Here is a 13,463-nt window from a genome sequence, read left to right as displayed (position 1 = left end):
TGACAGCTTTAAATAGATCATCATACTATGTGTAGATTGGAGTGTAATCAGAAACTGGTGATGAAACCGAGCCAGCTAGGCGAGGGTACAGGGAGAGGATATTTTTGAAGAGTCCAAGTGGTGTAAAATTAAATTAAAGGGAGGGGACTCATTTTTTGTTGGGTGTATCTACAGATACCCAAACTGTGGCCCAGTAAACTGAAAGGCACCACTATCTTCGTCAACGAGGATCTCTGCCCAGGTACGACTAAAGCCCATCTACAGCAAATGGACCAGTTTAAAGAAGCCGGGAAACACGTGACGTTCAGTCACAAAACCCTTGTTGTGGGGGATCAGGCAAGTGGACACCCGCCCACTCACCTACCCGCTGTACCAACCCCCCCAATGCCCCTAGACAACCCCCCTCCCCACTGAGGGGGAACTAGCCACTGTCGCTATCACCTGAGGAGTTTCCCTCCCTGCCGGCAAACTCGAGTACTCCACGTCTACCCTCTGTGGTGAAAACCGGCAACCCCCCAAAAAAACCGAGTGACAGGCGCACCTCCCACTCTATCTGGGAATCACCCTCAACAGTACTGATGAGTATGTTACCCCCCCACTATTACAATTTTCATAGATCTTCCTTTTTCACACCTCAGTGACCCTGAGTTTTTACTGTTCCTTAATCAGTATCAATGTTCCCACAATGATGACGCTAGTGTCATTCCCTTAGATGTGCTAGATCGTATGTGTTACACCCCCTTTACCCATGGTGTTGACACAATACTCCCTCATATCGATCCTGATGCCTTTCTATAAAACTCACTGGGTTACACCAACCCTAACTGTAACTATTACTTTCCTGACTCCTGAGTTTAGTTCTAGTCTTCTACTACCTCATTCCTTCTCCTTCATTAGCCATAACATCAGCAGTATTCCAATTCATCTAGATACCTTTTTAAATCAGTGTTTATCTTCTATTGCCCACAAATTTTATGTTCTTGGGTTCTGTGAGACCAAACTCACTAACGATATTGACCATTTGTATAACATTCCTAATTATAATAGACACTGCGTCAACACATCAAGATACAGTGATGGTGTCGCCCTAAATGTTGATATCAAGTATAACACTTCTGTAAAGGTTCAGGAGGAGTACATGGAGAGTGTTTTCACTGAATTACGTAACGACACACGAAATATCCTAGTAGGAGTAATCTACAGAAGATCCCACACTGATGTAAGGAATTTTCTTGATAAATTTTCGGAGCTTATCACTATCTTAAGTTCAGAGAGGAAATGTTGTTACATGACAAGAGATTTCAATCTTGATCTATTAAAATCAGAAACCGATACCTCAGTATTAGACCTTCTTGCTACCTGTCATTCTAAACTCTTCTTCAACACTATAACCAAACCCACTAGAGTCACAGCCACCTCTGCCACTGTGATAGATCATATCTGGACTAACAACACTCCTAACAATCTTGCAAGTGGAATTATTTATAACAATATCTCAGATCACTCCCAGTTTTTGCCATGTATAAAACAGCCACAAGACCTGAAAGGTCTAGTAGAGTCTCAATACAATACAGAGACTACTGCACCAACAACATGCTCCTTTTTTAAAACAACCTAATGAATGCTAACTGGGATCTTGTCTATGCCTCCGACAGCCCTAACGTGAATAGCTGCAAATTCTCTTGCATCTTCAATGCTTGCTTTGATAAATGCTTCCTGCTCAAGACTAAGTCAGTGAAAACTGTATCCATTTCCAAACTCTATATCACAAGCGAAATTAAGATAATGATAAAAGGAAAACACAAACTCCAAAGGAAACTTGCAAAAAGACCCATAACTTTCGGTGATGCTTACCGAAGTATCAGAAATATAGTAACTCAAGCAGTTAGAATTTCCAGCTATTATACGAATAAGCTCCAGTCAGCATCAGGCGACAGTAAGAAAACCTGGAATGGCAAAAATTCTATTCAGAACAGGAACACTCAGCCTTTGGCCCCCACTCAGCTTTTATGATAAATGATTCAGTTATAACAGAACCCTCCCTCATTGCCATATTTTATTAATGTTGGCAAAAATCTTGCAGAGAACATCCCAGATCACCAATAGGAATTTAGAGCCTACCTGCAATACAGACAGCAAAATGAGCTGTTCTTATCCCTTGTCACAGCAGATGAATTACTGGCCATCATAAAAATGTCCAAAGATGCAGCAGCAGGTGTCTTTCCGGATAAACTGAAAATTGCTTAAGTTCACCCAGCATTACAGCATATAAAAAATCTGGGGACAAAGGTCTCTTCAAGAATTACCACCCCATATCAGTCCTCCCAGCCGTGAGTAAGATACTGTACTGGAGAAGCTAGCATGTAGTAGACTAAATTCCTTCTGCAAGAGTTGTGAACTCTTGGAACAATCTACCAGAAAGTGTTATGACGGCACCAAGTGTGAGCTCTTTCAAGAAGAGACTTGACCAACACTAGAGCGGGTTCAGGTACATTCAGGAGCCGGTGCATGCCCAGTACTTGCCAACAGTGAGTGACAGAGACGTGACCGATCGCCCAAGTGGCTAACGAGCCGATCAGTGGTGAAGAGGATAAAAGTAAAGTAAAGTAATTTCCAGGCTGGTTGAAAATAGAATGAGGTCAGGGAGACAAGTTGGAGATGGAATTAGAGAATTCAATAAAAATCGCTTAAGGAATATATATAAAGTAAAAAGAACAATACTTGCTCTAACTCTCTTGTTGTATAATATAGGCTTGTACAAAGAAAATGAACCTGCAAGCAAACCATCTTAATTTACCTAATCCTACAGGCAATGACCAAATTGGTGCAAAATTGAAGAGGTGTAGGATGAGGGGGATACTACAATAATTAAAACAGGCGAGGTGATTATATCCAAGTAAATAAACTTAACAAGTAGACACAAGGTTGCGTATTGGAACATGACGTCACTCTTACTTTTACGCCCATATTATTAAACAACATCTTACCTTGATGAGGGTCCTCGTGTCGAAAACTGCATTTTTAAATGCGAAGGACCTTTTACTGTAGTGCACGAAGGAGTGTGATGACTAATATTACTGAAATTTGATGATCACAGAGAAATCAGGCTCACCCTAAATTGGGAAACGAAAAACAATGACAATATGGTCAGAGTCCCAAACTTTCGGTTGGCGGCAGGGGTTAAGAAGGTACCTAGGTGAGGTCACCTGGGAACAGTCACGTCAGTCCCCAGTAGGAAGGGGTGAGGTCATAGATGACACAACAATTGATCATGACTATAATATATTCACTAGCATACTACATAAAGCACAAGAACAAAATATACCATACAGAAAAATTAGGTCAAATAAGAATGAGCCAAGGTGGATGACCAGAAAACTTAAACATGGCATAGGAATTAAGAAAGGAATTTATAAAAAATTAAAGGGAGGGGAGGAGCAGCTCAGAAATAGGTATAATGAACTACGTATCTAGGAATGTTAAGAAAAATGTAAGGATAGCTTAGAGAGATTATGAAATAAAAATAGCAAGAGAATCCAAGGCGAATCCCAAGGGATTTTTCCAGGTATATAGAACAAAGGTCAAGGACAATGTTGGGCCTTTAAAGTCAGGGAGGGGGGAAGTGATAAATGGCAGTGGAGAAATAAGCAAAGCATTGAACAGCTACTTCTTATCAGTTTTCACAGAAGAAATTCGCACGGAAATTCCAGATGTGGAACTGATATTTAGGGGAAAGGAAGAAGAGAAATTAAAGAATAGCACTATCAGAAAAGAGGATGTTCTTAAGAGGATAAATAAACTAAAGAAGACAAAATCCCCAGGGCCTAGAAAACAGTACGTTAATGTTCGAAATAAGGCAAACAGAGTATTGGGTTTTATATCTAGAAGTGTAAGTAATAAGAGTGCAGAGGTCTTATTGCAACTATATCTTGCGCTAGTCAGGCCGCACCTCGATTATGCGGTTCAGTTCTGGTGCCCTTATTATAGAATGGATATCAATTCACTAGAGTCAGTGCAGCGAAGAATGATGAAAATGATTCTGGGACTTAGAAACCCTCCATATCAGGATAGGTTAAAGAAACTAAACCTGCATTCCCTAGAAATACGAAGAGTGCGGGGAGATATGATAGAAGTATTTAAGTGGGTGAAAGGAATCAATAAAGGGGATATAGATAAAGTTCTTATAATATCCGAGCAGGATAGGACTCGGAGCAACAGACTCAAGTTGGATAAGTTTAGGTTTAGGAGGGAGATAGGAAGGAACTAGTTCACAAATAGGGTGGTGGACGAGTGAAACAAGCTTAGCAACTTTGTAGTAAGTGCTGGAACGCTGGAAAATTTCAAAAGGAGGCTGGATAGATTCATGGATGATAGATAGTGGTAGTAACTCTCGACAGGAGCTGCCATGCACAGGCCAACCAGCCTATTGCAGACTCCTTATTCTCTTATGTTCTTATGTTACTTTTGCTTTTATCCTCTTCACCACTGATCTGCTCGTTAGCCGCTTGGGCGATCGGTCACTTCTCTGATTACTTTTCCTTTTCTTTTATCCTCTTCACCAAAACATCGGCTCGCTAGCCGCCCGGGCGATTGATCACGTTTCTGTCACGCACTGTTGGCAAGTACTGGGCATGCACCGGCTCCTGAATGTACCTGAACCCGCTCCAGTGTTGGTCAAGTCTTGTCTTGAAAGAGCTCACACTCGGTGCCGTCACAACAATTTCTGGTAGATTGTTCCAAGAGTTTACAACCCTCACTCCGAAAAAGTTTGCCCTCACAGTTTTCTGGACTTGCGACTTCTTCAATCTTGAGCTGTGACCCCTTGTGGGGCGAGCATCCGCACTACTCGACTGAGTAGTGCCCCCGAGATGCTTATACACCTCAACTAGGTCACCCCTTGCCTGTCTGTAGTATAAGCTAGGCAAGTTCAATAAACGATGGGATTAGGTTCCTGAAAAACCCATCGCTGTGTGAAATATCGTAGATCGAGATCATTATAACATGGGGTTCAATGGAGATACGTTCCCAGACAGTCCTCAAACACACTCGTATCACTGACAAAAAAATTCCTGCATTCATAAAATCAATAGAAAGCAATTACCCAATAAACAACACTCACTACATCATGAAGAACAAGTCTGGTCATAATCACATATCCCCTTCAAGGCTAAGGGGACTCTTGTAGGTGGAGTGGAGATGTCACTAAGACTCCCACACAGAGGCAGAGCACTTTACAGTCACAAAAAACAGTTTTAGGTGAATGTTTAAGTACGGTATACTAATGCTACTGTGATAATAAAGCTGGAGAGGAGAAACCTACCAAAAAATAGGGCATATTGACCTTATTTTGATCTGATGCTAAATTTCTCATTAAGGTGCAAGTGCCCGTGAAGTATCATGAGTGTTTGGCCAATATTGTTTAAGAAAAGTCAGCTCGTATGAATAAAATGGACAGACAGATGGTTAAAGGAAACACAACTTGACGCTTTAACATTCATGGCTGAGCACAATGTAGAGAGATTTGTTTTTTTATTTCACCATGACTGATGCTTTCAATGTATTGGTTCTTCTACAAAAGTGACGAATACCTCCAAGGTAAGTCTGTGACAGACCTCACCTGCAGAAAAATTCATACCAAGTTCCATCATATACAAGACACAATACTGACTATACTGTACACTCAGATTTACACACATACAGACAGACATCACCTGATACACTCTCATTACCTCAGAGAGAAAATGGTCAGTAGAGGGGTAACAGAATATAGATCTCAGGCATACAGCTAATGCTACATTAAGCATTAATCCCATACTCTACAGTAATTTTATGCTCTACTGTACCAGCTGCACCTTTACCAAACCCTTTCTGATAATTCAAAATACAAAAATAATCTGTAGTATTTAGCAAAAAGAAGTTTCCCTGTAACCTAAACTTGACTGACACATGTTGTACATATTCATAGGGGAAATAAGATATAAAAGAGGGACAATTGCCAAAAAAAGCATAATAAGGTTATATAATGTAAAAATTAAACATTATAAGCCAAGAACAGGTAAATATAGTACCTCTGATAGGGGGTTTAGCCATATTGGTCACTAGGAGAGAAGAGTGAGGGGACAGAGAACACAGTTAAATTGCAGACAGTCACTACTTACCATAAGCCACAAGGTTCTCCAGCAACCATAAACCTGTCCAAGCTCTGGCTACAGCACCTGCCATTCCTTTCCTAACTGTTCCAAAATCATAGAAGCAAATTAGTTTAATATTTTTAGTAAGCAAATAATTAAAATGTCTAAATCTTAATTAAAAACTTAAGGTTATGAAAACTGTGCTTGTATCCCTAAATGTATGAACTGTACATTACATTAATTATATAACAATTAAATACTGAATACAGGGCGTCCATAAATCACCTATTCCATTTTAAGACTAAAGAACCTCAAAACACAATAGACAGACCATAGTGCACACAGGGATCTCTACTAAGGCAAGAGAGTTGTTCACCATGATCATCAATGTTATAGGGCCTTCTCCCAAGTGTTCTATCTATAATATTTTTAGATTATTAAGTTTTAAAATGGGTTAAATAACCTTGTATCATCATTATTAACAAAAGATGCACATTAATTATTCCAATCAAAGAATAATTACTGTACACAGAAACAATCACCACCTCTAGGGTCAGGTCCAGGCGTGCCAACTCGTTTGGAAGTGTTGTTGGGTCGAGACTGCTTGTTGATCTGCTGCCGTCACCCCGGTCTCTTCCTGTGAGTACAATTGCACTGTCTCCATCTGACCAATAACACAAGTATAACATTATTGGCTTAATCTACCGAAATCCATTAACATTAACCTCCATTTACAACAGAAAAATAAAAATTATGCTAAAATATATCACATAGAGAAACATCATTATAACCAATAATACTGAAGAATAAAGATATTAATACTGTACAACTCATTATAAGAGATCAATAAGAGGTACTAAACTTAGCAAACAGGCAAGATTCTCAGTTTTTTCATGAAAAACAAGTCAATTATTCCAACCTAGTACTACAGTATACAAGTACAGTATAGTCCAGTACTAGGTGTTGATGATATCCATTACCCAGGGATGAAAATAGGATGTCAGCCCATTAACTTGAACAGGTAACATAATACCTTAATATTCGAAAGAGATTTTGTCCACAGAGAACATTAGTAGTTTTAATGACTGCTGCACTCTAGTCTAGAGGTCTTTCAGTACAAACCTGTTGTTCTTGTGAAGGTTGTGGCACAAACACCGAGTTCACTACAGGTACTAGTGGATCTTCTCCTGCAGCAGGGGTGGCCAGTGTTATCTGATATGGGTAGTTACTACTGTTGTCTGTTGATGCACTGATGGATGGGAGAGTTGTGGCCACCAGGGGACCTTCAGCATTTATTATGATAACTTCTTGTTCTTGTTGGTGATGTGGATAATGGAGAGGATCCCTGACTTCTACGATGGTTGTTTTCTTTATGTTATCTTCAACTTTATGACTGTGAGCCTCAAAATCTGATTTGACTAGGAATGATTCGTTGCATTGAGAACAGGTTAGGTTCTTGGCCATCTTGTGACATTTTTTATGCCTGGCAACACATTTTGGGCTTCTAAATAACTTACCGCAAATATCACAAGCAAAAGATCGAGTCTGTTCATGTATTAAGGCATGGTCAAGTAATGTCTGGCTCCCAACAAAACTTTTCCCACAAACTTCACACTCGTACGGTTTTTCCTTCTTGTGTTTGTGTTGTAGGTGGTGTTGGTGGGCTAGTTTTGTGTTGAAACCTAAACCACACAGATCACACACAACGGGTTTATTGTGGTTATGTGTTAATCTGTGTCTGGCCAGACGAGCTTGTGAGCTGAAAACTTTACTGCAGATAAGACACAAAAATGTTTCAAGAGTTATGTGTTCTTCTGTAACTTCATTGTTTACTTCACATGGTTGGTCATCTTCAGCCTCCTGCTTCCTCTCACTGAGACTCTCATCTTTCATCTCCATCTCTGCATCACCAACACTACTTGGTTTATTACACACTTCCAGTTTCTCTTCATATTTACTGCTAAAATTAGGGCACTGTAAACCACTAAATATTTTATTTAATTCTATTTTACTTGCTGTGTCTGACAAAGGCTTCCTAATGAGTGAGTTGATGTTAAGTTTTTGGGTTAAGGCATATTGATGTCTACAAAGCTCCCCTATCACCCCTACAGGACATGAACATAAACCTAGACTCATGTCAACATCATAACACTCGCCAGTTGTACTATTTTTGACACGAAAGAAAGGGACAATTTCTAAGGTATCCGTCATCTTTTTATCCTGCAGGTGTTGCTGTATGAATGCTGCTTCACACTTATCATGTGCAGTATATGTAATCTTCTTCTCATAATATTCTTCCATATCTTCAGTCAAAAATTCCAGAAGTTGGACCATGGTACAAGCTTTTGTTTGACAAAGAACCTTGTCTTTTAGAGATTCCATTGTGACGTTAACAATGTCAATAGTTCCTGTTTTATTTGGTAAATCTTCTCTTAGACATACAGCCCATTCATATCTTCTCGAGTACAACTCTTCCATGTGATTGAAAAACTTAAGTGAGTATTGTGCTGGAGGTGAAGTCATAAGGTTTCTATACTTTTCCTCTAAATCACTCAAACTCTTAGCAAATACCATTTGCTTGACCATTTCAAACAACTCCTGCCTACTGCCACAGTCCACACCATCCTGGCCACTACATAAACATTCCCAGGCCGTCTGGACAACATGGTATGGGCACAGTAATAATCTAGCTCCAGGAAATGCTAATGCCATGGCATCAAACTGCACATCATCATCCTGCATCATGATGACTGCCGGTCCTGCCACTCCACGTCCACCAAAGCCCTCATCTGACAGCAGGTTCATAAAGAGGTGAAGACCCTGAAGTACTATGCTTGAACAATCTGTTGATGTCACAAGTACCCCCAGAGGTAACCCACCAGCAACACTGTGTGTTAACAACAAGTACACCTTACATCTCAGGTAATCTACCTTAACAGTGTCAACAAATACAAGTTTTCCACTCTGTGTTAATTCTGTGTGGCAACGCTTCATGAGTGGGGTGACCAGAGCGACCACCAGGTTATTACTGTCATCACTGACAAGCTTCATGGCTGCACACTTCTCTTTGCATTTCTTATTATACTCAGCCAAAAACTCTTCTAGTGACAAAATCTTGTTGGCAGCATCATCTGTCAGAGGCTTCTTATCCATCAAATAGTACTGTCTATAACACCAGTTCATGTCTGGACATAAACCTCTGTCTTCTAATGCCATGTGATAATCATCCTCATATTCCATGCGTAAATCACGTTTGTGGATTTCCAAAGCAGCGGCAGGTTTGTACCCGGCTCGATACATTTTCCGAAATTTTTCTACAAGTGCCGAGTCAGGATCCCGGAACCTGAGAGCATCTTTCTTTTGTATGAGATGGTTGTGAAGGTGGTGAAGAGCTACTTCTACAGGATGGGTCTTCAGGTGAACTTCATGACTCTTCCTGGAAAAATATGTACAGTTTAAGGGATCACTGAGCTAAAATCCTCACCTTGTTACAATCTTCATGTCAGGTGCATCATGAGAAACAGAAACATCAATTAGGAATGCATCAGGCGAGAGTTAACAGAAAAGTGTTGTGACAAGAAGCAGTTAAAACATAGCATGAATCAATAACCTCCATAATAATCACTCAACTTTTCAACTGAGCCAAACTACATCATAAGTGAAGCAGCACCACGGTAGTGTTTGTCTTCCTTGACTCCGTGCCCTCACCTATGTACTGTAGTGTTGACTGGGCAAGACTTGTTATAGTGAGCTAAGTTGTGGTGTTTCTGTTGTGACAAGACTTCACACTAGCTAGTATTTACAACCAGTTGAAGGTGACATAACAAGGTGGTGGGGCACTAGTATATATTCTTCACTGTTCAGTTACACTTTTTTTATGTAAAAATGATGAATAGTAAAACTTAGCAAAAGCTAATGATGAAAAAATACTGTATCATATTTAACCATCAAACACAATACAGTATTACTAATAACACTAAAAGTAAAAAATAATTAATGGATACTGCAGTGTACATAAGAAATAAAAAAAACACCAAAATTATGCCAAGATAACAGTACCTCTTGCTCAGTCTTTTCTGGCGTATCTTGATGGTCATCTTGGCAGGGCAAGCCGTGTGCTTCTTGTGTGGTGTACGGACACGCTTGTGGCTCGAGGGCTTGGTGTTATGGTGACATCTTAGGTCAACCTGCAGATATGGCAGCAACACCATGAAATGAATAGTAAATAAAAAAAAAGGCTGCCAGAGTAATTCAAATAAATGGATCACCTGAAGATTAGCCCACAAGTTTATTTTATCTTCAGATTAACCAACTGAACAGTAGCCTAACTTAAACACCCACTAAGCATTGGGGAGTCTAATCATCAAGTGAAATAAGCTGGGGGCTAATGTTCTGGAGAGCCAAATACTATACTACTGTATTGTACCACATTAATCAGCAAAATCTACAGTTGAGAACAGAAATAATGATACACATCATGGTGACCCATGGTGAGATCCAACAACTCACCAACAGTAAACAAACCTGCAGGAGTTTTAACTACATAGTTTATTTTTTATGACTAAGTAGGGATGCTTGTAACGGGTGTGCTGATTGGTAGCTTAAATAGTCGCTGTATTTTCATTTACATTTTAAATACTCTAAAGACTGACGATGAAACACAAATGTGCGATTGAGGTGAAGGATTGAAGAGTTCAGACACAGCGCGAGTTCTTTCGTAAATAAGCATATGACATAAATTGACTTTAAAATATTTGAATATTATGTCAACAGAAATTTTTGGAAGTTAACATTGCTGAGCCATCAGGTAATCACTAGTTTCTAAGTTTTACTAAACTGTGTTCTCCACATTTATATGAGTGTAATTCCTTTTGGAGTTGTTAATGTCATATCCGCTACTGAAGTGATTAATGGTCTGTAGAAAGGGTCCCCATGGCCTTCTTGAGCTTCCACCCACCCCACCATTTTCTTATTACTAAAACATCTTACCCGATATATAAACCATTTAGTTTCACTCGGGTAAGTTCTCTCGATCCTGTAAGTTGTTAGTGAGTGGCTGCAAAACTCCTCCAGCCATTGCCTCATGGTGTCTCTCGTGGCCTCAGATTGTGCAATGCGAAATCTAGCATTAAAACGTTTCTCGCTCTCATGGTCCGCACACTCTTCGTAACTTTCAACATAGTAGTCGTAGCTCGGGGGAAGAACAGCCTGCAATGAATGTCTCTCTGTACAGGGTATATACACTTTTTGACCACCTCATGATCAAACACTCTAAATATTATATGGGGAAGTTAGGATTGATTAACATTAGGATAGTTAATCTTGAGGTGAAATAAGCTGAGGTGTCTATTCTTCATGTGATACACATTTCTTATTTTCAGATCAGAGAAATATCTATATTAAAAAGATCATCTAGAGTATATAAGATAAGCTATCTAACTAATGTCTTCATAACTACAGTAAATACAGTGTTTATCTTTCTCCAATTGCAAACTGACAATAGAATGTCATAAATCCATAAGAGGTGCACCAGGCAAGAACAAGTCAAGTGATGAAGCGGCCTCAGGCGTGTTTTTATGTCATAATAATCTTCAAACTTCTATCCTTACTTTAGCTGTGTTTTCTGGCTTGTTTTTTTTTTACTTTTGTTGATCGATTCCTTTTGCCAGGAGCACCTCATATAACAAACACTGAGGGCAATCATACAGAAAAATCTTGTCACACTGTCTCTTGCGACGGATGAGAAATTGCGCTCGTTAAGTTGTCCCTCACTTGGGTTTAGCTTTCTCAAGAATCGTTCAATTCTCGGCCATCACGAGAGACAGCATCACAAGATAGGACCACACAAATAGCCTTGCCCAATATGAAAATGCAAATTGAGGGGTCAGTCTCACCTTCAAGTTTGGATAATCACAAATATCTTTCTTGGATCTGATTGATGTCCTTGTTTCCCTAGAAGCCATGACTTCACACTAGAAAAAAATTAGTATCACAGTTAAATAATTTTGAAGTACTTTACCTGTAATTATTTTCTATGAGACGTTGAAAAAATATGGATCACCTTAAGATTAGATGCCGTTGTATATTTCACCCTAATACAGTACTAACTTATCCTCGCCTATTCCAATCTAATATAAACCCCCAGTAGCATTGTAACCATAAATTTCTCAAAATTCTTTGGACGGCAACAAAGTGAAATTTTAGGTAAAATTATCAGGTAATTATTTACGACACCGCAGGAAGCCCCGTGCTTTCAGACGGGAAAGAAATTTGTTCAGAACTTCCTCGATGCCGTGGCTCGTCGTTTCCCGCCATCACAATAAATCACTCGGCCGCTCGGGCTGCACCGCACCGAAGCAGCCGTATCATCTCATGTCCAGAAAATGTCTCAAATTTCACCATATCATAGTATGTTCTTCCTGTGAAATATGTCGGTGAGGTCCAGGGGGGCACAGTAAGGAAATTAGGTAAAGGTAGGTAGGTTTGTTTGGTTAGGTTGGTTAGGTAAGTTTTTCATACCCACAAATGTTAAGTTACGCTTATTTTAGAAATACCTGTATCATTTTTTAAGACATTTGCACAAACTACAACAGTGTCCGCTATTAAAAAAAACAGTGAAAATCCGGCGTTTTTATATTCGTTTTCGATCAATTTCAGCCGTAGGTTAATCCTGTATTACCTAGGCTGTACTTGGTGAGATCTGTTTCAACTTGGTTTACCATTACTGGTACTGTACTGTATACCTACACTGTCTATGTACACAGTGAACAGTTTTACTAAATCAATACAAGTACAACAATAGGTCACATCCCTCGGGTGGGTTTTACTGGACCAAAGATTAATAAGGAATAACTCCTGTAAACTACATTACTGGACACATATATTTAGATCAGGTGCACTAGAGCAGTGATGTATCAACTTACACTGATGTATCAACTTACACTTACATCGACCACGAGTGTAACTTGCTAACACTAATACACTGCAACACATCAACAACAGCCAGTAACTGTGGTGTAAACAAACAACAGCTGTGAGGAGCCACGAGCCTAAGTCACTTAATTTATCAACTGTTAATTAATCTTATCAGCTTACTAGCTATATGGCAGTGTTTTTCTTTTACTTTGCTATCAACTATATTGCCCATTGTAGGTACAAGAGGAAACTAGAATATCTGGAGGTAAACTGTGATGTTTATGTGTTGAGGTGTAATGTTAAACAGTTGTTGCCAATCTAGAGACCACTTTCAATGCAAAAAAAAAAAGGGTAGTTTTGCATTTTTGCGACATCGTCTGGCCTTGCAACCTTCTCAAATACCTTCGTGTAGTCCGC

At 39.5% G+C, this 13,463-nt stretch overlaps 1 protein-coding gene across 7 annotated transcripts in view; it reads right to left on the bottom strand.

Moving 5' to 3' along the window:
- Positions 1 to 13,167, bottom strand: part of LOC121880493 — a 39,008-nt gene extending 25,841 nt beyond the window's left edge. For 3 of the 7 annotated variants that reach the window (XM_042387722.1, XM_042387720.1, XM_042387719.1), the window contains exons 1-7: positions 13,073 to 13,167; positions 12,026 to 12,103; positions 11,121 to 11,339; positions 10,191 to 10,318; positions 7,254 to 9,567; positions 6,677 to 6,795; positions 6,159 to 6,233 (exon numbers count right to left, since the gene is read on the bottom strand). In XM_042387722.1, the coding sequence (XP_042243656.1) occupies positions 6,685 to 6,795; positions 7,254 to 9,567; positions 10,191 to 10,318; positions 11,121 to 11,339; positions 12,026 to 12,094 (2,841 nt within the window). In that variant the 5' untranslated portion in view covers positions 12,095 to 12,103; positions 13,073 to 13,167 and the 3' untranslated portion in view covers positions 6,159 to 6,233; positions 6,677 to 6,684. The remainder of the gene's footprint in view (positions 1 to 6,158; positions 6,234 to 6,676; positions 6,796 to 7,253; positions 9,568 to 10,190; positions 10,319 to 11,120; positions 11,340 to 12,025; positions 12,104 to 13,072) is intronic. The other 4 variants (XM_042387724.1, XM_042387723.1, XM_042387725.1 and 1 more) reach the window with 3 other exon arrangements.
- Positions 13,168 to 13,463: the final 296 nt, after the last annotated feature.

Source organism: Homarus americanus, unplaced genomic scaffold (assembly GCF_018991925.1).
Source record: "Homarus americanus isolate GMGI-L3 unplaced genomic scaffold, GMGI_Hamer_2.0 scaffold15794, whole genome shotgun sequence".
In the NCBI taxonomy this organism is placed as follows: domain Eukaryota; kingdom Metazoa; phylum Arthropoda; class Malacostraca; order Decapoda; family Nephropidae; genus Homarus; species Homarus americanus.
Note: the sequence above shows the minus strand (reverse complement) of the source record. Positions and strands in the feature narration are given on the sequence as shown.